Source organism: Callorhinchus milii, unplaced genomic scaffold (assembly GCF_018977255.1).
Source record: "Callorhinchus milii isolate IMCB2004 unplaced genomic scaffold, IMCB_Cmil_1.0 Scaffold1, whole genome shotgun sequence".
Lineage (NCBI taxonomy): Eukaryota > Metazoa > Chordata > Chondrichthyes > Chimaeriformes > Callorhinchidae > Callorhinchus > Callorhinchus milii.
Window position 1 is genome coordinate 15,687,402 of NW_024704742.1, and position 27,403 is coordinate 15,714,804.

The 27,403-nt window shown below is 41.8% G+C and overlaps 1 protein-coding gene across 1 annotated transcript; it reads left to right on the forward strand.

Annotated features, from left to right (window-relative positions):
- The first annotated feature begins 687 nt into the window (after positions 1–687).
- Positions 688–26,249, forward strand: trmt44 (tRNA methyltransferase 44 homolog). The gene is made up of 11 exons (XM_042339489.1): positions 688–827; positions 3,095–3,218; positions 4,104–4,323; positions 6,076–6,144; positions 7,131–7,238; positions 8,901–8,972; positions 9,917–10,023; positions 11,430–11,613; positions 13,324–13,729; positions 20,496–20,602; positions 25,939–26,249. Exons 1-11 carry the CDS (start codon positions 758–760, stop codon positions 26,128–26,130), a joined length of 1,659 nt encoding a protein of 552 aa, XP_042195423.1. The 5' UTR covers positions 688–757; the 3' UTR covers positions 26,131–26,249.
- Positions 26,250–27,403: the final 1,154 nt, after the last annotated feature.

The window sequence follows — 27,403 nt, forward strand, 5'->3', positions numbered from 1 at the left end:
GGCAACTCTGCCGCCGGCCACAGGGAGGCGACGCCTGACATTGGGCTACTTTTGGGCGACAAATCGCAATTTCTGGCGCACTCGATCGGAGGCGACGCATAGTTTTGGGCTACTTTTTGGGCTGGCGTTTGGCTGCACGTCGTAATTTCTAGCAAAACCCTTTTTTTGGTGCGGCGGCGGCGGCGGCACTGAATGTGGGGCTACTTTGGGGCCCGGACTTTGGGCTATAAATTGTATTGTAATTTCTAGCAAAACCCCCCGTTAGGAGGCGACACGTGATATTACGCTCGTGTTTGGGCGACTTTTGGGCTACAATCCTGTCGTGTCATTTCCAGCACCTTCGGCAGGTGTGTGACCGGGAGACCCGGCGCTGGCGGCGGCGGAGAGGGCCAGACCGGCGCTGGCGGCGGAGCTGCGGCTCAGGCCGGGCCCGGGCTCGGGCTCGGGAGCCGCCGTGGCCGCCGCTTTCTGGTCGGCGCTCGACGTGTGGACTCTGAAGCCGCAGGTGGTCAACCGCCGCCTGTGGGGCTGCCGTGTGGACGGGGAGAGAGCGAGCGGCCGGGGCCCGGGTCTGGGCTCGGGGGAGAGGCCGGGGGTCGGGCGGCTCCTCCTGGACTTGCTGCCGACTCTGTGCCGCCGAGGGTCTGGCCCCGAGCTGGAGCGGGAGCTGGAGACGGTCCTGACCGGCCTCCGAGGCCCTGGCGAGGAGGAGGCGGCGGCGGCGGCGGGTCAGGTCAGCGCCATCCTCAGGACGGTGATGGCTAAAGGGCGAGGGTCCGGGGCCGGGGCCGGGCCGGGCAGCGCAGCCCGAGAGGTCGTGCTCAGAGGTGGGTTGTGAGCAGATCACACCGAGTCATCTCAGTCATTCAAGAGCCCCGGTCCCGGCCCCGCTCCACCCGCTCTTTACAGTATAATAATAATAATAATAATCCTCGCATTTGATATAGCGCTTTTCACGTCGGGAGGACGTCCCAAAGCGCTTCACAGAACACACTGTAAAGTAAATTGACTGTATATTTGTGGGCAAACGCGGCAGCCAATTGCGCACAGCAATGTCCCACAAACAGTCGTGGATTGAAAATGACCAATTTATTATTGTTTTGTTTTGGAGGATTATTATTAGGCTCTGTGTGGAGTAAGGAAACTTGCCCAAGGTCTCGCCCTCTGCCTGGAATTGAACTCAGGTCTCTCACTTGCAAAGCGAGTGCTCTAACCACTGAGCTACAGGACTCCACAAATATTCTGTGAAGCGCTTTGAGACGTCTCGAAGACGTGCTAAGGCGCTATAATCAAATGCAAGGGTTATTATTATTATTATTATTACTCTCACGCCCACATGCAGATGGATCCCTTGGCTTCTGGCTTCCACCTCTCTGACCTGCTCACAACCCACACCACACCCAACGGCATCTTCAGTCAGTTGGGCTCCCAGAGGCAGTGGGGGACACACAGGCAGTGTGGAGGATGACAGGGAGCGCGGGAGGCACCGAGGAGCCTGGGGAGTGACGTCCCTTCGTCCCCTCCGCTCCGCTATCGGCGGCCGTGCTCTCAGCCACACTGCCCTGAATTTCTCTGTTTTGCTGCCTGTCTTCAAATCATGTTGAAGACTTTTGTCTTGGACCATGCCTTCGGTCAACCCCCCCCCCCCCCCCGATCCTTTTTTTTGCAGCTTGGTGTGAAACCTCAATGCTGTTAAATGCTCAGAGGCACAACCTGGTGTGAAATGTGCTATATAATTGCATATTGTTGTATACCAGAGGAACGTCTCAAATGACTTCACCTGACTGACTTCTTTTTGCAGGTCAGGGGAGCGTTTCAATCTCGATCAGTCGCTAGCACTCCCACCTCGGAGTCAGAAGATTGTGAGTTCAAGCACCATGTTGGCACTTTGAGCTCACAGTTTAAGCTGACACCAGTGCTGGAATTGTGCTGCATTGTTTGATTGATGCCCTTCAGATGAGATGTTAAATTTAAGTACCTTTCCCGATTCAGGTGGACATTAAAGACACCATGGCACTACTTGAAAAGAGAAGGGATTTTCTCCCGGTCTTCTGACCAACAATCCACATACAAATTCGGTTATTTATATCTTGGCTCTTTGTGGGTCATTGCCGTGTGCAAATTGAATGCTGTGTTTATCTACAAAATACAGTCAAAGCACTTACAGTGAATCCTGTGAAGCACTTCTGAGACATCCTCCTGACTTGAAGCTTTATATCAAATGCAATTTAATTTATTTCAATTCAAAAGGAAAATCTCAAGGTGATCATGGTCAGAAAGGTTTTTTTGAAGGTGGGGAGGGAGGGCGTAAGGCAAAGAGATTCTGGGGATGAATCATAAATTGAGTAGTACACCTAACATGACAGAACAGTCAATATAGAAACACATTTTGAAATTTGATCATATTTATACAGTATGTATAAGTGTAGATTTTTAAATAAAACTTCTAGCCTATAGAAGTTTTTTTTTAAAAAATGCAATTCTTGGTAATCCTGGAACCTCTAAACTTTTTAAAAAATTACTATGAAATTAAACATCACCCACAAAATATAGTCAATTCACTTTACAGTATATTCTGCAAAGAGCTTTGAAACGTCTCATAGACGTGATAAGGGCCTATATCAAATGCCAGGATTATTTATTATTATTAAACATCTTATGAAATTGGAGTGATCCAGCAGAAAATGTCAAACACTGGACAATTCTGGGAAATTAAACTTTTCAGTTGATTTCCAGGTAATGCACAGCACAGTTGGTTTGTTACTTTTTTTTCCTGCCAGGTGGACATAAACCTAGAAAAAAGGCAGCATTTTGAGTTCAGTAGGATTACGTTGTTTATTGCAAAAATTATTTGTGTTGTGCCTCCATGTCCATTGTGAACCATGCTATGATTGGCCAAACACATTTCACACGCAACTCGTACTAGTATTCAGTGTTAAATCACAATAATACATAGGAAGTTTATGCACATGTGCCACCTAGTCAGTCCATTTAAATTTCTGTAGATTAGGGACTACTTGAATTATGATTGCTGCTCCTGATTTCAATCTTAAATAACTTTAAAATAATAATACTGCTCCTATGTCGTTTGCAGATTTTGCAAACAACACTGCCACATTTATACCAGTTGATGAGCATGATGAAGAAAGTTGTGCGTTCAAGAAAAGCAACGTTTACAGATTTAAACTTTGCTGTGTTGAAGAAGATGAAGCATTATGGTGAGTCGTCAGCCAGGTAGAACTTCATGTGTTGTATGAATATGGTTGCCTGGATTTGATTAAAAATGAGTAAAAATTGATATTAGTTATTTTTTGCTATTAAAACTCAGCTGGAAGCTTAGAAAAGATATGCAGTGGGGTCAAAACTGTTTTACAAATACAGTAGATAAGCCTGTTATAATATGGTAGTTGGGGTCCATATGAATCCTAACCAGCGTTATAACAGAGCACAATTGTCTGTCAGCACCTCTTTCGCTATGTATACGTGCCAAAAGGGGGCTGGCATGTTCAGGAAATGACGTTATGGTGACCTCATGGGCCGGAGGTTACGTGGAGCATGAGAAGCCAGCCAGCATTTAGCAATCAGCCATGTGGCTACGTGTGCGCATTTGGTATTTTTGGGGTCAGTCTAAACTCCAATTGTACTATAAACAAAACTGCTTTTACAAAGTACATGAAAATAGAGTTCCAATGGTCTATTATCCGCTAAAATAAAAAAGATTTCTACCAGCCCTAGGTATGAAGAAGCATAAAAAAAATTTAGTGGCCAGAAATTGAAATTAGTGTTAACATTGAAGCCCATTAACAAGCAGTTGTAAAATGCCATTAGCAAAGAGCTGGGAAAAGCATATCTGTATGATTGATGTAAGATTTGCAAAGTGAGGAAATAATTTTTGAAACAAACTAAAAGAATAAAGCTGACGGTAGATCTTCTAGTCATCTGTAATTTTGTCTGTAATCTGCAATTCTAATGAGTCTGTATTGTTGAAGATGATTTGATCATTTCGTATTCAGAACCATGTATTTTAGAATAAGATGGATCCCCATTAATCTGGAGATTGATTTTTCTGAGCTTTAACTTTTTTTAAAAACTATGTCTTAAAGGTCTGTTTCAATTTCTATATTGTGCCCTGAACAATGGGAATCAGATGGGATTTTGTACCCCAAAACAGCATGGCTCACAGATGTATTACTTTCAAAAATTGTGAAATGGTCCACGGAGAACAAAAAGAGCATTTATAAGAGCACTCTCTCTCTAATTTCTCTGGAAAAATATAGCGAACGTTATCACCAACTGAAAGAGAAATACAAAGAAATGGTCAAGGTACAATTCTGAGAATCATAATCAGTTTTATTTTTACTGAACTTTTTGTCATTATCATTCAAATGTCTCTATAGTGTTGCTCCACCCACCCTCCTACTGTACTACCCTTCTGCTACAGCAATTCCCACCATTCAGCAAACACCAGTCTGCTTCATGTCCCCTCCCCCCATCATCAATAGATGAACTTTCAGCCTCTACCTCAGTCTCTGGAACTCCATCCTGGAGTTCCCATACCTTGTGCCTTGTATCTCTGTCTTCAACCTGTGCCTTAAAACCCAGTGCTTCAATTGTGTTTTTGTGTATGTTTTCCCTTCCCCTTGTCAACTCCACTCTCCCTCCTCCCCACCTAAAACCCAGCTTAGGCTTTCAGTCAGTTTTGTGAAGCACTTTCATACATCCTTTACACATGAAAGGTGCTGTATAAATGTAACTGGTTGTCTTGTACCACACAATATTCACTGAGTTAGCAAATTCTGCTCCTGGGCCCCTCCACTCTTTAATTGGCTGTCAGGATGTTGAGTGAGAACTGCGTTTGGGGGCATGAATTTATTTCTAAATTTCTGATTCCTCCTGTGAGTTCAGCCAAGATCATGAACTTTCCCACGTGGGGAACTGGGTGTGAGTTTACATTCCAGCTCTTTAGTAGAAAATTAATCATCTTAAGAGTCTAGGGGAGTAGAATGTCTGTTAATTTGCTAATACAATAATTGTAATTTGCCTTCCTCTCTTCCTGCCACCCTCCTACCAATGTTTGAAAAATCTTACAGAGAATGCAGATCAATGTGTTATTGTACAACTAAGTGACACATAGCTAAGTACTGTATACTTAAACCCTGGCTAGCTGGACTGATAGAGGGGAGATCCAATCCGGCAAACTGGAATTCCGGCTAAGTGTTATTACAATGAGGTACCGGCATTTAGTGGCTTTTTTTTTAAATGTTGGTAATTGCCAGTAGTAGCATTGTAATTGTTTTAATCCTGTGAGCAAAAGGTAGCGAATAAGGTATCGAGATTCAAACAATCTTGAGTCAAAGTCGATGTCTCTGGGCACTGTGAAGGCCAGCCAGGTTCAGTAGGAGAATTAGGAGTTGGGAGTCCGCAAGCTGTGGATTTTTAAAAAACAATTTAGTTTTGGGCCCAGTCTAGCTCGGTTTGAATTCTGAATACCCAGGATCTTCTGTTTGTTGTCATGACCTACATCATACAGATGCTATTTAAGATACCTTACTGAAGCCAAGATTTTAACACTGTGATTTGCTATTAAATGCATTATTGTTCATGTGCAACAAGAACAACTTGAATTTATGTAGCACCCTTCATGCGGGATAGTGTCTCGGAACACATATAACAAATGTTCAAGTTTTACTCCTCTTGAAATGTTTAAAACATGTCTAATAGAATCTAATCTTGCATATTTAACAATTTTGGGTTAGGTTGAATTCAGTTATTGTGAGAATTTTGTTTAAAGAACTTGAATGTAAAGTGTGTCAAAAATACTATAATATTTTGAAAATTTCCAAGACATGGGTGTGAATATGGTGCAAGCCAATCTTCTATTCTCATCTTTACATAGAATGTTTCACCAAGGAAACAAGCCATTTTGCCCAACATGTCCATGTGTATTTATACTCCACACCAGCCTCCCACCTCTAAACCCCTCTCCCATAACCATGTTTTCCCTTCTCTCATTTATGTGTCTGTTTCCACTTTAGATTAATTTAATATCTGTCATTGCCATTTCATTTTCAACAGGTTTGGCCAGAAGTTACGGATCCTGAAAAGTTTGTTTATGAGGATGTCGCCATTGCAACATACTTATTGGTAGTTATTTATTTGCAATCTATTTATGATGGTAAAAAGAAAAAAAAAGCTGCAAAGCTTCCCTGATCTAACAAACTAAACCATAATAGTATTGTATGCAAGAGAGCTCATCAGGTATTTTCAACATTTTGGTAGACTTCATGTTAATATCATTCATAACGTTTAGTATTCATGAGGCAATTTTCTCTGTGGGAGAAAATTGCATATCCTTTTTTAAGAATATAAGAAAGCACTTAAGCAGTTAAGAGTTAAGCCCCAAGGGATGTTGATAACCATATGTTAAACTACCAGGATAATAAAGCTCTTGTGAAAGTTTCTTCATTTCTAAAGCAGCAACCTCACTAAGTAGGAAACTAAGATGCTAGCTTACAACTTTGTCACTGTGCATAGCACCATCATATTCAGAAATCAGGAGGGAATTCAAAATACAATTTACCCTCGGTCCTTAATTAAGGATCAAAATGTAATACTGCAATTTTGGGCTCAATTGCAGTTCATGACTAATTTTCACATGTATATTTTAACTTTTGTGTTGTGAATAGTGATTTTCATGATCATGAAAATGGACATTTTAATAGATGTAACATTAACTTTAATAGATGTATCATAACATTAATATATACTATATATACACAGGCATAAATGAAGCTCCTGAAATATTTTCTAAAATCTAGGTATTTTAGAATTGTACTTGTGTTTTCTTCAGGGTGGTGGGTGGAGAGGAAGAGATGTTTAAAAAAAAGTTTGTCAGTAGATTAGATTTGTTGATGGAGCATTGTGTGTGGACTATGGAAGAAACTGATTCAATAGGCCAAATAGCCATGGCATATTTCATGCATTGTGTGATCTGTATAAAACAGCATTAGGAGGTTTTTATGTTATAAATGTTATATTAATACTCTTTAATTTTCCTCATAAAAGTGAAATAACTTTTTTTTACCATGACACATGAAGCCTTATCTATATTTTGTCTAAATGTCTTGCAGGTTCTCTGGGAAGATGAACGTGCAGAGAAAGACTTGGCTGTTAAACAGTCCTTTATAGATTTGGGATGTGGAAATGGATTGCTTGTTCACATCCTGAGCAATGAAGGGGTGAGCTGACAGAAACTTAGATCTTGCTGAAATAATGTAGTACAGCAGCATTACTGATGTTGTGATGGAATTCCTAATTCACTGTAGGATTTCTGAGCAGAGAGCATTGATTGCATATGATTTCAGAAAGATGTGACACTTCAGCACCAGATCTAGTTTTCATTGAGGTAAATCTGATAAATGTAATATTTGAGCCATGATTTATTTTCCTTTCTCCAACCTACCCCTTACTATGTTTTACATGGTTCATTTACATGCCTAGCTCCACATTCTGCTGGGCATAAATGTTAGTGTTTCATATCTGAGCTAGAAGAAGCGGTGCTTTGTTAATACAAAGCGTGGGTTTTAAAAAGTCTATATGTTATAAGGGGAAAGAGAGACTGAGGGAAATGAAGAGTTACTTGGTTTTGAAATCAAAGTGTGAATCACTCAGGTCTCTATCACTTGTATCTCCTTAATGACAGGTTATAAAGTGGCAGAGGGCAGAAGCATAACAGTGAAGAATGATATGTTTTTTTATAAAATCTTAAATATTTGATAGCCTTATCCAGTTGCATCTCAAAGCAATATATAGTTTTCTGTAGAGATTGTGCATTGGTTGTGACTACAGAGCCAATTTGCATACAACAATGTCCCCAAAACAGCCATGACGAATGATGAATTTTACATAGGGGATTTTTGGCCATGAAACAGGAAAAAGTTCCCTGAGGTCAGGTAGGACCAGTTTGACATCTCATCCAAAGCCCAGCACCTCTGACAATATAGTGCTTCCCCAGTACTGCAATGGAATGTTAGCCTAGGCTTAACCCACAATCAGACAAGAGTGCTGCCAACTGAGTCAGGCTAACACTTTATACAGTGCAGTCCTTTATATCACGTCTTCTAGACGTCTCAAAGAGCTTCACAGAATATACTGTAAAATGAATTGGCTATATGTTTTGTGGGCGAAATTAACAGAACAATGGCTCCCCATCCCCCAGAGGATCGAATTCAAGATCCTCACCCTCATCTACAAGGCCATTCAAGGCCTTGCACCCTCCTACCTCTCCGACCTACTATCCCCCTACGTACCTGCCCGTACCCTCCGTTCCTCTGGCTCCAGTCTGCTCCACATCCCCCGCCCTAACCGCCCTACCATCGGTGGCCGGACTTTCAGCCTCTCAGCCCCAAGGCTCTGGAACTCCATCCCCAGTGCCTTTGCCTTGCTTCCTTTCCTCCTTTAAGACCGTTCTCTTCAACCGTGCCTTCAGCTCCCCTCTCGACTCTCTACTCCCTCCTCGCTCCCTCCCTTCCCTCCCCTCACCCTGACCATTTCCCCCGTGCTCGGGTCCCGACCCAACTGTCCAGCGCCTTGGGACGTCCTCCCGACGTGAAAAGCGCTCTATAAATGCAATCTTGTTGTTTTTGTTGCCATCTCTTGCCTAATAGTTGTGACTTGCTTTAAAAAGTTACTGCTTTGGAAATATTTTACGACTGTTTGTGGGACACTGCCGCGTTTCGCCACAAATATACGGTCAATTCACTTTGCAGCATATTCTGTGAAGCACTTTGAGACTCTAGAAGACGTGAAAAGCGCTATATCAAATGCAAGGATTATTATTTTATTATTTTACTTGATTTTACATTCATCTTATCAGTGAGTTACTTTTTCTTACCTTCCAGTACCTTGGTAGAGGTATAGATGTGAGGAAGCGCAAAATTTGGAATATGTATGGTCCACAGACACATTTAGAGGTAAGTAACAGAGATGTGATTCAGTGCCCAACTATTTTATATCATGCTAATATATAACCCTATAGGTACACTAGGTTCAAAGTTTTACATGATTTTTTACTTGCTATTTCAATGGTTTATTTTTTCTGCCAATAGGTCATACATATATATACATATAAGCTTTCTGCACCTCAGTAGCATGGTATAAACCAAGTGGATCTGAGGCATGCCATTTGGGTTTCATCCTAGCAGGACAAATGGAATGAAATTTTGTCTAATGGTTAAGAACACTTGCATTTCATATGCTATATGCTATATTTTTGATGGACATAGCTTGCATTATAAAAATGCACCAAATCCTTTGTTATGGCTAACAACACACACATGATAATACCCAATTTGAAACAAGTCTGTTGTTCTGTACTTCCAAATTCATAGAAAGCTGAATTAAGTCATAAGGATATTTTATGCAAAAATATGAATGGTCGGTCGATTCACAAATGAGTGCTTTTCTGGGATAATGCAGATTCTAAGGAGTAGAGGAGCTTTATTCTGTAAGTAATTTGTGCTGCAACTGATTTAGTGTTGATACAAGGTGCCAAAGGGATTTTATTTCATATTATCCAGATTAACATTGAATCTTATAACGATTTAACAAAAAAGACTGAGTGGGATGATATGATGGAGCATTATCCATTCCATTTGTCTCCATGACATAGGACAGTTGAAGGCCCAGCAAAAAAAATGATAGTTCAATTTATTTTTTGTAGTTGCATTTGGAATATCAAAGGAGTACATTTACAAATAGCAATCCTGATAACCCAGGTACATTTTTGGAACATGCAGGAAAAGGGGGTGGGGAGAGTTAGAAATGATGATTTGATTATGAGATTTGCTTCAAATCAGGCTTGTGAGCGAGTGAATGAATACATAAATAATGAAATTAAGTGCTGCTGTTTTGCTAGGAACATGCCATTACCCCAAGTGATAGCTACCTGTTTCCGGATGTTGACTGGATAATTGGTAACCATTCAGATGAGTTGACACCATGGATACCTCTTATTGCAGCAAGGTATGTGGTTATTTTCATCATTTGAATTTTAACTAGATGAAATATTCAGCTATCTACAGCTTGTTTAGCTTTACTGAATTGAAGGTACTGACCTTCAGGTGAAATGTTAAAAAAAAATTTTGAAAAGAGAAAAGATTTTCTTCCTGATCAATAATTGTCCAAATGAAATTGGTAATTCACTTTGTGGTTGTTTTTGGGCCATTGCAACTTCCACATGTATGCAGATGACACCCAAATCTACTTCTCCTCCTCCAGCTGCAACTCCCAGTCCGCTGATGTCCTGTCAGCTTGCTTGATGGACATCAAGGCCTGGAAAAGCGCAAATTTCCTGCAGCTGAATATCGGCAAGATAGAAGCTATACTGTTTGGCTCCTGTTTGTCCCTCGTACCCTCCGCTCCACTATCGGTGGCCGTGCCTTCAGCCAATATGCCCTGAAACTCTGGAACTCTCCCTCAATCCCTCCACCTTGCCCCTCCCTCCCCACCTTCAAATCCCACCTAAAGACCTTCCTTTATGATCATGTATACAGTCACCGTCCCCCTCCCTCTCCCCCTGGCTCATTGTTGGACTCTGCCACTGTCAAACGCAAGACGTTATCCCATGTGAAGGGCACTATATAATTGCAAGTTGTTCTTCTGATGTTAAAGGTCGTAAAACATAAACTTCATGAGTTGTTTGACTGCCTGACAATTACAGATAGCTCAGCAGAGTACAGAGCAACCCTGTTATAAAGCCCGATAGGGCTTGTGTCAGCTTGACCCCTGATGGCAGGTTATCAGGTCATGCACATGTGTGTTATGTGCAAGTGAGGGCAGCAGTATTTCATGTACATAGCAGGCATGTGTGCAATGTGCAGGAAGTGATGTCAGTGCCAACCTGGCGATCTGAAATTTGGCCTTTTTTTTACATTATAACAAAGTTGTCCTATAGTCTTGACTACTTTCACTGATTTGTTTACATATTGAAAGTAAGAAAGAACTTGCATTTTTGTAATGCTTTACCATGTTGAAATGTAACTTTACTGTAATTACTGCCAAGTATTGTGACTATGTAGACAAATATAGCAGTTATTTTGCTGTAAGCTTGGCCCCCCAAACCCTGTGAAATGATTTCCTAACTTAATCTGCAAGTTTTTGACCACGACAAAGGAGAAACTCCCTTCTCTTTTTTAAGTGTGATCAGACCTTTAATGTCCTCCTGAAGAACAGAGGAGTGACAGGAGCTTGATTTTTAATATCTTATCCAGAGGACCTTACCTCTGACAACACAGGGTTCTGTGTGTTCTGAGCTGGAGCGTTAGTCTGGACTTCGAGTTTAGGTTGTGATATAGAACTTAAACCCCCAGTGTTACTTGAATACAGTGATAAACATTGAAAAAGGTAATTGTTTGATTTTTGTGCTACAGATCGTCCTATGAGTGCCGCTATTTTGTCCTGCCTTGTTGCTTCTTTGATTTCTATGGAAAGTACTGCCGTAGGCAAACCAAAAAGACACAGTACAGAGAATACCTTGATTTCATTATTGAAGTGGGTTCTGTTTGTGGCTTTGAAGTGGAAGAAGACTGCCTTCGAATCCCTTCTACTAAACGGGTGAGTGGAGAGAATTCAGTAACTAAAATTAAACTGAAGGCTCACTTAAGTGACCCGCTGCCCGATTTTTCTATGCCTCAGACCTGAGAGTTGGACTATTTTATGATTCAAGGGGGAATAATCCTTAATGAAAGAATTAAGATTAAAAAAAGAAAAGTATATTGATTATTCTTACAAAATAATTAAATTCTTACAAATAATAATAAACTTTTTTTAGCCATTGCGATGCCTGTTAGAAATGTGAAAAGAAAGATGATTGCTTCTAATTAGTTTCTGTCCTTCCTCACTGGTGTTCAAAACTAGACTCTTAGACTACAGGTAGGTTGAGGGATACTCTTGTCGTTCAGCCACACATTTCTCTTAAGCTTTTTTTTCCCATTTTTAATTTGTCTCATTTTTTTCTAATTTTCTCTCCTTTAATGTCCATTAACCTCCATTGATGATAAGGTCTTTCTGCTCCTGGTCTGGCCTGTTCTTGCTGGGGTGTAGTTCCTAGGGACAGGTTTGTCTTCTGTTACCCTGCCCAAGTGACCCATATTCACGTGTGAATTTTAGCAGTGAGTTTGGGTCACTCAACTGTAGAGGGTGTCACTGTAGCTGAGCCTGACCTGTGCCCACGTGGCTGCTACACGTGCATACAACCAGTGGAGGGTGCTAAAGAGAAACCAGGAGGAGGATCCTTGTAAATATTGGATCGCAGAGGATTGTGTTGGGCATCACTTAACCCCAGCAGAAGTGGTTATTTGAATTTAGACACTTTAACAATATACTGTATTTAGGAAAATCATCTTTTATTACATAAAAATATTTGAGAAATAGTGTAAGCGCTCAAACTTAAAAAGTAGTAAACTAAAAAATAGTTTAAAGCGCCAAGAGACTCCATCCGGCGTGAAAGGCACTATATAAATGCAAGTTGTTGTTGTGTATTCCACGATGGATGAGGTGGACCTATATATAAACCATACCTTTGATCAGCACTCTTGAATTTCACTCCTTTCTTCCCTGCTCATTAATATAATAATACTAAGCCTTACATTTGTTATAGCACCTAATCACTTCTTTGAGACGTCTCAAAGCACTTCACAGAATATACTATAAAGTAAATTGATTGTATATTTTGTGGGCAAAACTCAGCAGTCACTTGCACACAGCAGTGTCCCACAAATAGTTGTGGATTGCGTGTCCAATTTATTTATTTTTTTGAAGGTATTATTACTCCCGGTAAAGCAATCCGCCAATCGACTAACAACTGGGTTCCTACTTACTGCTAGGTAAACAGGCATGTGGAGTAAGGAAACTTGCCTAAGGTTTCACCCCATCTGGGAATTGAACCCAGGTCCTCTCGCTTGCGAGACAAGTGCTCTAACCACTAAGCTACAGGACTCCTTTTTATTGCTTTTGTGAAAGGCTGTAAGACATTCACATTGTGAAAAGCGTCAAGTGTAAATTGTTGTGTATAAACAATTAATATATGTATAAAAAATTCAGGCGGTTATGACTTTTCACATTATCTGGAAATGATTGTTTACAGAAAATAAATATAAACATCAAATGGTGGTGTTTTGATGTTTACATTTATTCTATTTACACAATGTTCATGGGAGCTGTATGCCTCTTGTCACAGGTGCTGAAGTCATATTAAGATGGAGAGATGTGACTTGCGTGTCTCCTCTCTTTTCCTTACTTTCCAACTCGCCCTTTGTACTTTAGGTGTGCCTGCTTGGTAAGCAGAGGAAATATCCCCCTTCCAGTGAAGGAAGACTGGATGAAGAACGAACCCAGTACATCAGAGGAAGACTCACTGGTGGGAAAAGTGCAGCAAATAATGAGATGACAGCTCCTGAATCACTACATTCTCATGACATGAAGCATTTTACCAGTGACATTGGTGATATGATGGAAGAAGCATCTCTTCCAATCGATTCTTCTACATCCAGCAATTGGGTGGGTGGCTTCCAACCTAGAGAGAAGATAGAGAAGGTTAAGAACTGTGCTACATTACCCCGCGACTTTATTGATGGTGTGGTGCTTCATGTGGCAAATGCATTGCTGAATGCTAATCAGGACCACCAGGAAAAAAGCAACGATGAAGACAAGGGTTGCTGGAACAAGGGAGGTAAGACTTCTGTTTTCTGCAGCAGGTTATTTTGACCTTGAACCTCCACAAATGTAATCNTTTTTTAGTTTGCACAAGGCAAAACTACTATTTACCAAGATGACAGAAATGTGAATTGTTATACCAAGATGAGTCTTTGAAGTCATCCAAAGTCATCTTCACCAACAAAACAGTCACTCCACTTTATAGTATATCCTGAGAAGCTCTTTGAGACGTGTTGATGACATGATAAGGTGCTGTATCAAATGCAAGATTTATTATTATTTTAATTGCACTCAGCTCTGTGTCCAACACCTTGGTACATCCTCCCGATGTGAAAGGTGCTTTATAAATGCAATTTGTTGTTAATATTGAGATGTCATTTGATTTCTCTTGCTTTCCTTTATTACCCAATTATCAGCCATCATGGTAACTGTTGGGAACTTGACAATCTTGATTCTTTGCTGGCTCACCTTTAAGTATTAACGGTTAGCTTTGTTGGGGTGCTGGGGCTATTCTGGACAAAAGTAACTTCAAAAAGTCAGTTTCTTCATATTCTGGCTCAGGCACCTAAGTACTGCCCCTAAAGATATAAGGACACTTGTCCTTCGGTGACTAACTACTGTACTACTGAAGAATGTCACACATCATAAGTGACATTTGATATGAATTAGTCACAAGATTATAAACTGATTTCCTTATATCTATAGATATTACTGAATTGCTGGGCCTGATGGTCATGGATATATTTAAATCTTCCAAGCCTTGATTGGTGTGCTTTTCTCTGATCGCATCAGAAGTTTAATAAAGAACCACTATTTCTACTTGACATATAATCTTTACAAAACGGAGGTTCCCAAATCTACCTAGTCTTCACCAAAGACCACAATGTCTTAAAATGCCTGATCGTACAGAATTTTAGAATTTTTAAGTTCAGTCTTAATTTAGAACTTCTAACTGTTTATTTTACTTCTTAAAAATAATTGTTTGTAAGACTCGGCTCCTAACTTGAAACTGAATTTCACAATATTCTAAAATTCTGCACAGTCTAAAATTTTCAAATCATAGTGTTAAGCCTATAACTGTAAGAAATTTCTGAATCTTTGGTATGGTACTCGTAGACAGGAGGGCATGTTCTAGAAGCAGTGGTTTCCTAACTTCTTACCGTTGTGCAAGGTGTAAGAGAAATCTCTGAATGAAGTCAAAAGTAGGGATATTAGAAGTCTCAGGTATCCCTACTTTTGACTTCCTTCTGACACATCTTTATATGAAGAATGTTTAACAGGGTGAGTATGAAGTCTTTTAATAGAGCTATATTTGGTAGCTAGGTCTACTTTATCAAGAAGTTGTTCTGCTGCTTGATGATTGTTTGCTATATTTTTATATATGTTTGTTGGCACAAATTAAAGGGTTTTAGCCCAGAATTAATGCGATGTTTTATTAAGAGACTGAGGCAAATTTTCCATTGAAAGTGCAATTATGACACTTGAGTTTTGAAGAATACATTAGAATACATTAGCATACATTAGAATATACAGCACAGAAACAGGCCATTCGGCCCAACTGGTCTATGCCGGTGTTTATGCTCCAAATGAGCCTCCTCCTGCCCTTCCTCAACTCTTCCCTCAACAGGCTGCAGATAATCCAGAACTCTGCAGCCCGTGTCCTCTCCCGCACCAAACTCCGTGACCCCATCTCCCCCATTCTCACCTGACTCCATTGGCTCCCTATCCTACAGAGGATCCAGTTCAAGATCCTGGTCCTCACCTACAAAGCCCTCCATGGCCTCACCCCACCCTACCTTTGTGACCTTCTAATCCCCTACCAAACCTCCCGCTCCCTCCACTCAGCCGGCTCCAGCCTGCTCCACGTCCCCCAACCCACCCGCCCCACCATTGGCGGGTGAGCCTTCAGCCAACCTCTGGAATTCCATCCCCCAATCACTCCGCCTCGCCCCCTCCTTAGCCTCCTTTCAAGTCCCGCCTCAAAACCCTCCTCTTCGACTATGCCATCAGCCACCCCCCTTCTCCCCTCCTCCCTTCTCCCTCCCTGATCCCAGCTTGGGTCTGAAGTGCTGTACACTGTCCAGCGCTTTGGGACGTCCTCCCAACATGAAAGGCACTATACAAATGTAATCTTGTTGTTGTTGTCAAGCCTTCAAGCATAACCTTCTATTCCTTTCTCCCTCATGTAACTATTCTAGCTTTCCCTTAAGTACATCTATGCTATTTGTCTCAATAACTCCTTGTAGCATTTTCCATATTCCCACTAATCTTTGTGTGAAGAAATTTCTTCCCCATTTGATCTATTTGTGACTATTTTATATTGATGGCCACTGGTTTTGGTCTCACTCACAAGTGGAAACATCTTCCCTATGTCTACCCTATCAAAACCTTTCATAAAGACCTCTATCGGGTCACCCTTTACCCTTATCTTTTCAAGAGAAAAGAATCCAAGTATGTTCAGTCTTTCCTGATAGGTATAACCTCTCAGTTCTGGGATCATCCTTGTGAATCTCCTTTGCACCCTCTCCAGCTCCTTTACAGTATTCTAAGTGTGGGCTAACCAATGTTCTATAGAAGTTTACCATAGCTTCCCTGCTTTTTATTTCTATCCCTCTAGAAATGTACCTCAAAGCCTGTTTTTTGTTCATGGCCTGATTAACCTGCGTTGCTACCTTTAGTGAATTGTGTACATGTACCCCTAGATGCCTTTGCTCCTCTAACTCCATTTAGGTTTTTATTTTCCAGGATGTATGTGACTTCCTTATTCCTTCTACCAAAATGTACTACTTCACACTTTCTACGTTGAAATGCATTTGCCATTTAAATGCCCACTCAGCAAGTTTATTAATATCTTGCTGTAATTTGTTGCAGTCCTCCTCTGTATTAACTACTCCCCCCAATTTGGAATCGTCCGCAAATTTTGAAATTGAACTGCTGATTCCTGAATCCAAATCATTAATGTATATTGTGAACGTCCCAATACCGATCCTTGTGGAACACCACTGCCCACCAGTCTGAGTAGCTACCCTTTACCCCTACTCTCTGTTTTCTGGTTTACAGCCAGCTTGCTATCCATTCAGCTATTTTTCCCCTGACTCCACATGCTCTGACCTTATTTGTTAGTCTATTATGTGGTACCTTATCAAACAGCTTTTGGAAATCCAAATATATTTGGATTACTCTTGTCTACTCTTTCCGTTACCCCTTCAAAGAATTCATTGAGGTTTGTCAAGCATGACCTTCCTTTTTGAAATCCGTGCTGACTATTCTTTATTATGTTTTCCGTTTCTAAATGTTTTTCTATTACCTCCTTCAGTAAGGATTCCATTATCTTTCCTACCACCAGTGTTAAGCTGACAGGTCTATAGTTCTCTGGGGTTGTTCTATCTCCCTTTTTAAATATAGGTATAACATTAGCTATCCTCCAGTCCTTTGGCACTACTCCCTTTTCTAATGAGTTATATATGTGTAATAGTGCCTCTGCTATCTCTTCCCTCGATTCTTTTAATATACGCGGATGCAATCCATCTGGACCGGGGGTTTTATCCTCTCTGAGTTTCGTTAGTTTTTCGATTATATCTCCCCTTTGTATCTTAAATGTATTTATATTACTTTCGATCTCTTCTCTTCTACTGTCATGTCCACCTGATCCATCTCCCAGGTGAAAACTGAGGCAAAGTAATTATTTAATATTTCTGCCATTTAGCCGTCGCGGCCTGGGAGCTTATCTTGTCCATCCCTTAGTGGCCCTATTCCTATTTTGATTTTTCTTTTGTTATTTATATGTCTGTAGAATATTTTACTATTTATTTTTATATTCCTTGATAATTTAATTTCATAATTCCTATTTGCCTTCCTAATTTTTTTTGATTGTTTTCCTGACCTCTTCGTATTTTTTTGGTCATGTTCTCCCTTGTTGTTTATGTACTTAGTGAACACCTCTTTCCTGAGTCTTAACTTTGCCCTTATGTCTTTATTCATCCTTGGTGTCATTATTATTAGCTTTGTCTTGCTTTTTAGCAAAATATATTTCTCTTGGACTCTATTGACCACTGTTTTAAATGTTTCTCACTGCTGCTCTATCTCTTTGTTTGCCAATATTTTTTCCAGTTTATTTTCCCAAGTTCCATTCTCATCCCCTCATAATCAGCTTTTTTCCAATCTATTACCCTGGTCTTTGTCATACTGATGACCTTCTTAATCATTATCTTAAACCTTATTAAGTTATGATCACTATTGCCTAGATGTTCCCCTACTCGTACTTCTTTTAACTTCCCATTACCATATCCAGCAGCGATTCCTCCCTTGTATTCCTCTTACATACTGGGTAAGAAAGAAGTTCTGTACACATTGAAGGAACTCCATTCCCTTATCCCCTTTATCTACCTCTTCTAGCCAATTTATTTAGGGGTTGTTGAAATCCCCCATGATTATTATTCTGTGTCTTTTACTCATTTCCCTAATTTGCTTGCATATTTTTATATTTTGTTTTGTTTCGCCCCCAAATATACAGTCAATTCACTTTACATTATATCCTGTGAAGTGCTTTGAGACGTCTAGATGACGTGAAAAGCGCTACATCAAATGCAAGGATTATTATTATTATTTCTTCCTCTACCTCTCTTCCACTATTAGGTGGTCTGTAGAGGACACCTATTTGTGTGAATGATCCCATCTTTAATCTCTATCCACACAGATTCTGTTTCTGTCTTACTGTTGGCTATGTCCCTTTTTTCTACTGTCACGATATTATCCCTAACGAGTACAGCTACTCCACTGCTCTTTTCCCCATCTCTATCCTTTCTAAATATGTTATACCTTGCAATGTTTAGTTGCTAGTCCTGTTTTTTTTGTAGCTACGTTTCAGTAATCCCAATTATATCTGGTTCCTCACTACGAATTATTGCCTCCAGTTCTCCTGTTTTGTGTAAGTATGCACAAGAAGTTTGTGTAAGTAGGAATATGCTGGTCCAACCCAAAGGAATTTAGTTATGAGAACAGAATAGGCAAACTGGGGCTGTACCCCCTGAATAGAGGAGGTGAAGGAGGGTGATCTGATCAATGTGTTTAAGAGAATTGACAAAATGAATAAGACTTTTTCTATGGTTTTAGTGTCCAGAACAAGAGGATATAATCTAAAACGTAGGTTTAGACCTGTTCAAGATAAAATTAGAAGGCTTTGTTTTCAGAGTTGTAAGATTGTGGAATTTACTTCCTCAAAGACTGTTCATGTAGAGACGGGAATGTTTAAAGGATGATAGATAAATACTAATAACCCTTATATTGGTATAGTGCCTTATCACATTGAGATATCTCAAAACACTTCATCGGATACCCGGGCGAATATAGCAGCTGATATGTGCACAGCAATGTCTTACAAATAGTTACGGAGTGAGTGACCAATTTTTGCGGGGGGATTGTTGGCTAGGACACCTGGAGAAACCCTATTCACTTTTCGAGCAGCGACACGGAATCTTTAACATCCACCTGGACAGGCCGATGGGACCTTGGTTTAACATCTCATCCGTAACTATCTACAATGAGTAAGGGTATCATAATATATGGAGAAAAGGCAGACATATACTATTAAGTTACAGATCAGGTACGATCTAACAAAATGGTTGAGCAAGCTTGACGGGCCGAATGATCTACCCCTGTCTTTATGTTCCTAACACAAATTATGTTACTTTTTCGAATGTTGAGGTGCAAACTGTCAGTCGAGTTTTGCCAATTTCCTAGCCAGTCCTAACGAAATGCATCATATTTTATTTGCACATTTTGCCAGTTGCACATTTTCCCTCTGCTGATTCTCAAACTAATAACTACAGAGCTGCAAAGCATGTTGCATAGAACTGCAAAGATTTGGTCATCAGGTAAAATCTTCAGCAGCAACTTAGATCGTAGAGGATCTGTAATTTGACAACATGCCTGCTTTTTCTCCATATATTATGATACCCTGATACCCACGTAGTAAACATTTTCGGATGAGATGTTAAACTGAGGTTCCGTTGGCCTGTTTAGACACATTCTCTCTATTTTTAAAAGACTCATTCAAGGTATTTTAGCTAGTTGGTCTACATTAGAAATCAGTTTTTTTTTACCTGCTGTACACATTTGTCCCCGAAAATCTGTTTTACTTTTGATTCACATTTTATTGATGAGATCAAATGCCAAACTACTGGTTTAGCACCTGTCAATATAATAGGAACAACGAGTCTGTGAAGCTTTAAATTTATACCAGAGTTCTCTGTTGTTCTATACAATTCAATTACTGTACATTCACTCATACTGTGAACTGAATGTGCTTGACATGTAACCTTTCAATTCAGAATCTTGTGCCTGAATATTTCAGAAGTGTGCAATATCTAAAATAAATCAAAGCCAGCTAAGTCCCTACCTTTGACTTCATAAGTTCACACAGTGACAAATCTTTACACGGCATTGTTGTAGCAGAGTGCTCACGTAATACTTCATGTAATATTTTCCCTAACAACTCTCAAATTTATTTCTATCAATAATTTCAATAATAATATGCTACATACTTTCTACTAGGCTAAGTACATTTTAAATGCAGCATTTTTCTTATTAGTAACTTCTTCTGTAATTCTAAAGGTCAATGTAGATTAAATTATAAATAATTAAAAGATCGCTGACAGTTACTGAAGTTTGTAGAATGATGTAGTTTGTGAAAGAAATCTGATGTTCATGAGAGATCAGGCCACATACTATTTTGAAATCTTGTTATTTGGCTTAAGGTAGTCCTCAATACTTTTTCATTGCAGGAAGTCTGCCTCTGAAGAATGTGGCAGGCCTTTTGGACAGAGATGCATTGCAGAGATTAAAGAAGGAATGTGGAGGTTTGAAGACTTTGTTGAGAAACAATTATCAGGTATTTGAAGGTAAGGCTTACAACTTAGATTTTTCACCTGCTCTATCTAATTTGTTCCTGCAAGAAAAACTTCATTCTTTTGAAATGTCTGAACATGTAGCCCTACTTGTATGTCTATATATGTCTCTGTGTGACCATGCATATATTGAATGTATATGAAGATGAATCTTGGCTGTTATTTATGAACAATATATTTTTTCCATTGATAATCAATTTTCTTATTTACCGAACAAAAGTTTTTACAATCATCTGTTCTATTTACATTATCATTCCCACAAATATGATTTTTTAATATTAATTAGACTATATTAGGTCTATTAAACATTTAATCTCACGACAATTCAGTCACTTACTACAACAACAACAACAACAAAATTACATTTATAGAGCGCCTTTCACATCGGGAGGACGTCCCAAAGCGCTGAACAGTCAGGTGTCGGAGCCCGAGCATGGGGAAGGGGTGGTATAGGGGTAAGGGAAGGCAGAGAAGTGGGAGGGCGACCGAAGGCACGGTCGAAGAGAAGGGTCCTGAGATCGGCCTTGAAAGAGGCAAGGGAGGAAGCGAGGCGAAGATGCCGTGGGATGGAGTTCCAGAGTGTGGAGGCAGAGAGGTTGAAAGCCCGGCCACCGATAGTAGCGCACGTCGGGTGGGAGACATGGAGCAGGCCGGAGCCCACTGAACGGAGGGAGTGGGCAGGTTGGTACGGAGTCAGCAGGTCAGAGAGGTAGGAGGGGGCAAGGCCATGGATGGCCTTAAAGGTGAGGACGAGAATCTTGAACTCGATCCTGTGGGGGATGGGGAGCCAGTGGAGTCGGGTGAGGGTGGGAGTGATGGGGTCACGGAGCCTGGTGTGTGAAAGTACACGGGCTGCAGAGTTTTGGATGATCTGCAGCTTGTGAAGGGAAGAGTTGGGAAGGCCGATGAAGTTCCCGTAATCGAGCCTTGATGTGACGAATGAGTAGGTGAGGGTTTCGGAGGCCTGAGGGGTGAGGCAGTGACGGAGTCTGGCAATTTTGTGGAGGTGGTGGTAGGCAGTGCCGGTCATTGCGTGGATGTGGGAGAGAGAGGTCAGTTCAGGGTCAAACAAGACACCCAGGTTCCTGACTGGCTTAGTGAGGTTGAGTGTGCAGCCGTGGAGGCTGATGCTGCCAGCGCCCGAGGTGCCAATCAGGAGGGCCTCGGTCTTGCTAACGTTGAGTTGGAGAAAGTTGTTCCTCGTCCAGGACTTGATGTCGAACAGGCAGTCGGTCAGGATGCCAGTAGTCCTGGAGTTCAGGGTGGAGGCAGAGAGGTAGAGTTGGGTGTCATCTGCATACATGTGGAAATTTACCCCACGACTGTGGATGATGTCACCAATGGGGAGCATGTAGAGAGTGAAGAGGAGAGCACCGAGGACAGAGCCCTGAGGAACACCGCACAAAACAGTGCGGGGGCTGGAGGAGAAGCTGTTTGCAGTGACGAAGTGGAAGCGGTGTGAAAGGTAGGACCTGAACCAGTCAAGGACAGAACCTTGAAGGTTGAGGTGGGAGGAGAGGCGGTGGAGGAAGATTGAGTGGTCCACAGTTTCAAAGAGCGGCGGAGAGGACGAGGAGGCAGAGGGAGCCCTGGTCACACATGGTCAGGATGTCGTTTGTAACCTTGACCAGAGCAGTTTCCGTGCTTTTGGCAGCACAGAAATCCGATTGCAGGGGTTCATGGAGGGAGTAAGAGGATAGGAACTTGGATAGGAAGGGGAGATTTGAATTGGGCTGGTAGCTGGATAGCTGCTATAGGTCAAGGGAAGGTTTCTTCAAGGTTGAAATCAACTTAACAGTTGAAATCCATATATAAATTTAAAGATTAATTAATCCTTTTGTACATTCACAAGTATTACATGACTTATTTTTCTACATTTATGTTCCATTGCCCGACTCAGTGCTCACAGGCCTGCTGTGTATTCCACGATCCCTTCACGCCGCCATTGATGGCCATGCCTTCAGCCACTATCCCCTAATCTATGGAACCCTCTGCCTCAATAATAATAATCCTTGCATTTGATATAGTGCTTTTCACGTCTTCTAGACGTCTCAAAGAGCTTCACAAAATATGCTGTAAAGTGAATTGACTGCATATTTGTGGGTGAAACGCAGCAACAACAACAACAACAAGATTCCATTTATAGAGCGCCTTTCACGTCGGGAGGACGTCCCAAGGCGCTGTACAGTTGGGTTGGGACCCGAGCAAAGGGGAAATGGTCAGGGTGAGGGGAGGGAAGGGAGGGAGCGAAGAGGGGGGAAATGGTCAGGGTGAGGGGAGGGAAGGGAAGGGAGGGAGCGAGGAGGGGTAGAGAGTCGAGAGGGGAGCTGAAGGCACGGTCAAAGAGAAAGGTCTTGAGACCAGCCTTGAAGGAGGAAAGGGAGGAGGCGGCGAAGGAACTGGGGGATAGAGTTCCAGAGCCTAGGGGCTGAGAGGCTGAAAGCCCGGCCACCGATGGTAGGGCGGTTGGGGAGGGGGATGTGGAGCAGACCGGAGCCAGAGGAACGGAGGGTACAGGCAGGTAGGTAGGGGGATAGTAGGTCGGAGAGGTAGGAGGGAGCAAGGCCGTGAATGGCCTTGTAGGTGAGGATGAGGATCTTGAATTCGATCCTCTGGGGGATGGGGAGCCAGTGGAGGCGAGCGAGGGTGGGAGTGATGTGGTCCCGAAGCCTGGTGCGGGACAGTACATGAGCTGCAGAGTTCTGAATGACCTGCAGCTTGTGGAGGGAGGTGGCGGGAAGGCCGGCGAGGAGAGAGTTCCCATAGTCCAGCCTTGACGTGATAAAGGTGTGGACCAGGGTTTCAGCAGCGTGAGGGGTGAGGTAGTGCCGTAGTCTGGCGACATTCCGGAGGTGATGGAAGGCGGTGCCAGTTGTGGCGCGGATATGAGGGAGAAAGGACAGCTCAGGGTCGAACAGAACCCCGAGGTTCCTGACTGGCTTTGAGAGGTGGAGAGTGCAGCCTTGGATGCTGATGCTGTCAGCGCCTGAGGTGCGGAGGCGCTAACGCGAGCCAATCAGGAGGGCCTCAGTTTTATGCACGTTGAGCTGAAGAAAGTTGTCTCTCGTCCAGGACTCGATGTCGGACAGGCAGCTGTCAGGACATCGGTGGTCGTGGAGTTGAGGGTAGAGGAGGAAAGGTAGAGTTGGGTGTCATCCGCATACATGTGGAAGTTAACCCCATGTCTGCGGATGATGTCACCAAGGGGGAGCATATAGAGGGTGAAGAGGAGTGGACTGAGGACAGATCCCTGAGAGACACCACACGAGACAGTGCGGGGGGTGGAGGAGAAGCCGTTTGTGGAAACAAAGTGAAGACGGTGGGAGAGGTACGACCTAAACCACTCAAGGACAGGGCCTTGAAGGTTGAGGTGGGAGGACAAGCGGTGGAGGAGGATAGCGTGGTCGACCGTATCGAATGCTGCCGATAGGACGAGGAGGCAGAGGGAGCCCTGGTCACAGATGGTCAGGATGTCATTGGTGACCTTGACCAGGGCAGTTTCTGTGCTATGGGCAGCACGGAAACCTGACTGAAGGGGTTCGAATAATGAATGGGTGGAGAGGAAAGAGCGCAGTTGGGAGGCGACAACTCTTTCCAGGACCTTGGACAGGAAGGGAAGGTTGGAGACGGGCCGGTAGCTTGATAGCTGCGACGCATCAAGGGAGGGTTTTTTCAAGGTGGGAGTGATGGTGGCAGTTTTTAAGGGAATGGGAACAGCCAGAGGAGAGGGACAGGTTGACGTTGTCTGTGATATGTGGGGCAAGGAGGTGGAGCTGGGAGATAAGGAGTGGAGTGGGGATAGGGTCAAGGGAGCAGGTGGTGGGTTTCAGGGATAGGATGAGTTTGGTGACAGAGGGTAGGGAAACGGGTACGAAAGTGTGTAGGAGTAGGGTAGGAGTCGGAGTGTGGGAGGGAGGGGGTGGGGGGGGTGGGTGGATGTTGGAGGGGAAGTGACCGCGGAGGTAGGAGGGAGCAATTGCGCACACCAGTGTCCCACAAACAGTCGTGGATTGAAGTGACCAATTTATTATTGTTTTTTTTCTCTTGAGGGATTATTATCAGGTGTGTGAAGTAAGAAAACTTAGTTTTGTTTAAGGTTTCGCCCTGCCAGGAATCGAACCCAGGTCTCTCGCTTGAGAGGCGAGTGCTCTAATCACTGAGCTACAGAACTCCTACAAGATTCAATCCCTCTGCTTCACCCCTTCTTTACCTGTCTTTAAAACCCATATTAAAATTTACTTTGGCCATACCTCTGAACATTTCCCTCTCCTGTTTTTCTGTTGGCTTGGTGTTACAATTTTGCCATTGGATAGCATTCCGAGAAACAATCCTGTGTGAAGGATGTTATGTAAATTCAAGTTGCTGTTGTTGCTTTGAAACTTTGTTTCTCGTTCCCCAGTAATGCTCTTGCCTCTGAATAAGGTTGTGGTTTCAAAACCGACTTGAAACCATAGACTAAGTTGACTATCAGTGCTGTGAGTGTGTTGTATTGTCGAAGGTGCTGTCCTTCGGTTGAGACTTTAAACTGAGGTCCTGTCTGCCTGTTCAGGTGGACGTTAAAGATCCCATCGCACTATTTGAAAAGAGAAGGGAGATTCTTCAGGTGTCCTGGCCAACAAATCCCCCAAATACACTCACTCCGTGGCTGTTTGTGTGTCATTGATGTGCGCAAACTGGCTGCTGGGTTTCACCCACAAAATACACAGTCAACGCACTTTACAATATGTCCTATGAAGCACTTTGAGACAATGCAACAATATAATATATAATGCAACAATATAATGATTCTTCAAAATCAAGAATTATTATTTGCTTGTTTAACTTGTTTTATGTTAGTAAAGGTCATTACAGTGATCATGATGACAGGAACGAATCCTGTGGTATACTGTCATCAATTACAAAGATTCAACTTTTTCCTATTCAGGTCAGTTTGGGAAAGAGTTTCCTGTGAATAAAAGCACATGTAAGGACATAGAGAACAGGGCATCAGCTCAAGAACACTGACTGCTTCTAACTGAAATTAATCCACTGTATCCAATTAAAGATCTTCCTAGCTGTGCTACGAGAAAGATTCTCTTCGGATTAGCTTTGTGTCTTCTAAATGTAGATTTAGACCAAACCGGTGATGCTGTAGTTTTTTAAGATTAGTTTTGTGTTGTTATGATGATTTAACTTTATCAAGTTATGATAGTACACCATTTTACTTATTTATTGATACTATATTATATATACATACACACATATATATACACACACTACAGGCTGGTAAATGTGATACCTTAAAGATCACACTTATTCTGTATTTTTCTTCAACATTTAGTTGTCCAGAGCAACGTTCAGATTCGTGACTGGACAAAAGAGAAGCAAACAAGACGACCAGCATCCAATGCGAAAAGAAAATTACCATCTGAAGCATGCAAGACACGTCTCTGCTGGTTTTTTGCAAATCACCCTGATGGATGTCCTCGAAGCACAGAAAGATGCCCATTTGCACACGGAACAGAGGAGCTGAAACCTTGTGCAAACAGCAAAAAGGAAAATTAAACTGGCCACTGGAAATGAAAATACTGTTCATTTTAATTATTTTTTTCTACAGATTTTTGTTCATTAAATTCTATTAGTACACTTGCACCTTCTTGTTTTTCATTCTGATGCAGACAAAAGTGAACATTCCTATCAATTAAGCAGAAATTGAAAATTCAGACTCATTATGTAACTATACTCACTGTAAATTGTAGATTGACTTTCCCTTTAATATATTTTATAGAATATAGCTACATAGTATTGTCACTTTCTCTACAGGGGTATTAACTAGTGATATTCACTAAATAGGATTATTGATCTTCCTCTTAGACCCCCCCTACACTGCCTCCACCTCTCTTGATTCCAACCCCCAGCTTGGGTGCAAACTCTTGAGTGTTCAGTGTCTTAGGACAGGATCCTGACATGAACAGTACCATATAATTGCAATTTGTTGTTGTTGGTGTTTGATGTGTTAATACTAAGATTCAATTTGCAAATATCGGATTAGAGGATCCACAACAGTGCTTCGGGAATCTTAAAAGGTTAATGAGCAAAACACTGGTTGTTGAGCCATCACCCCGTTGAAACAAGTGTTGTTTTCCCTCCGTCTGGATCTGGGAGATTGCCAGGTTGTCTGGTGCCCAATGTAAAAAGCTCACTCGACTCAAGGACCCTGTAATTCTCAAGACCACCACAGAAGAGAAAATAACTGCACCGTGTCCAAAACTAGGCCATTGCAATATTCTTACACAATGCTATCATTTGTCACGACAGTTAAGACCTCCACTGCATCCATTGAATCAGTGAAACCTCAAACCGATTGCTTCAATCATTAAATATGCATTGTTTTCAGTGTAACGACTCCCAACAGACCTGGGGGGGATGATGTACTTGCCAACAAATACCATCCATTTGAAAGGAATAAGACCTTAAGTAAGCAATCAAAATTAATAATTTGCATGAAGCCTTTCATGTAATAAACATCCAGAAACTTTTCAAATCTAAATCGGTTAGTCATAAAAGTGAATTATATTGTCAAACGTGGTAGCTATTCTGCAACAACAATGTCCGGTAAACCACAATGATAGGAGTAGCAAAATTTGTATTCGGAGGTAAATTTAAATGAAGTGGGGAACTTAAATATTTTTAAGATTGGTAAAATCTTAAAAATTTAAAAGAAAAAATTGAAGGCAACTTCACATGTGTAAGTATCATTAGCTTATGCATTTGCTGCAGATGTTCTGGAAAAGGTCTTCAGGTCA

Coding starts and splice junctions, on each gene's coding strand:
- trmt44 (XM_042339489.1), top strand. CDS start 758: ATGGCTAAAGGGCGAGGGTCCGGGGCCGGGGCCGGGCCGGGCAGCGCA. Junction 10,024..11,429: donor ATACCTCTTATTGCAGCAAG/GTATGTGGTTAT, acceptor TTTGTGCTACAG/ATCGTCCTATGAGTGCCGCT. Junction 20,603..25,938: donor TGTTGAGAAACAATTATCAG/GTATTTGAAGGT, acceptor TTCAACATTTAG/TTGTCCAGAGCAACGTTCAG.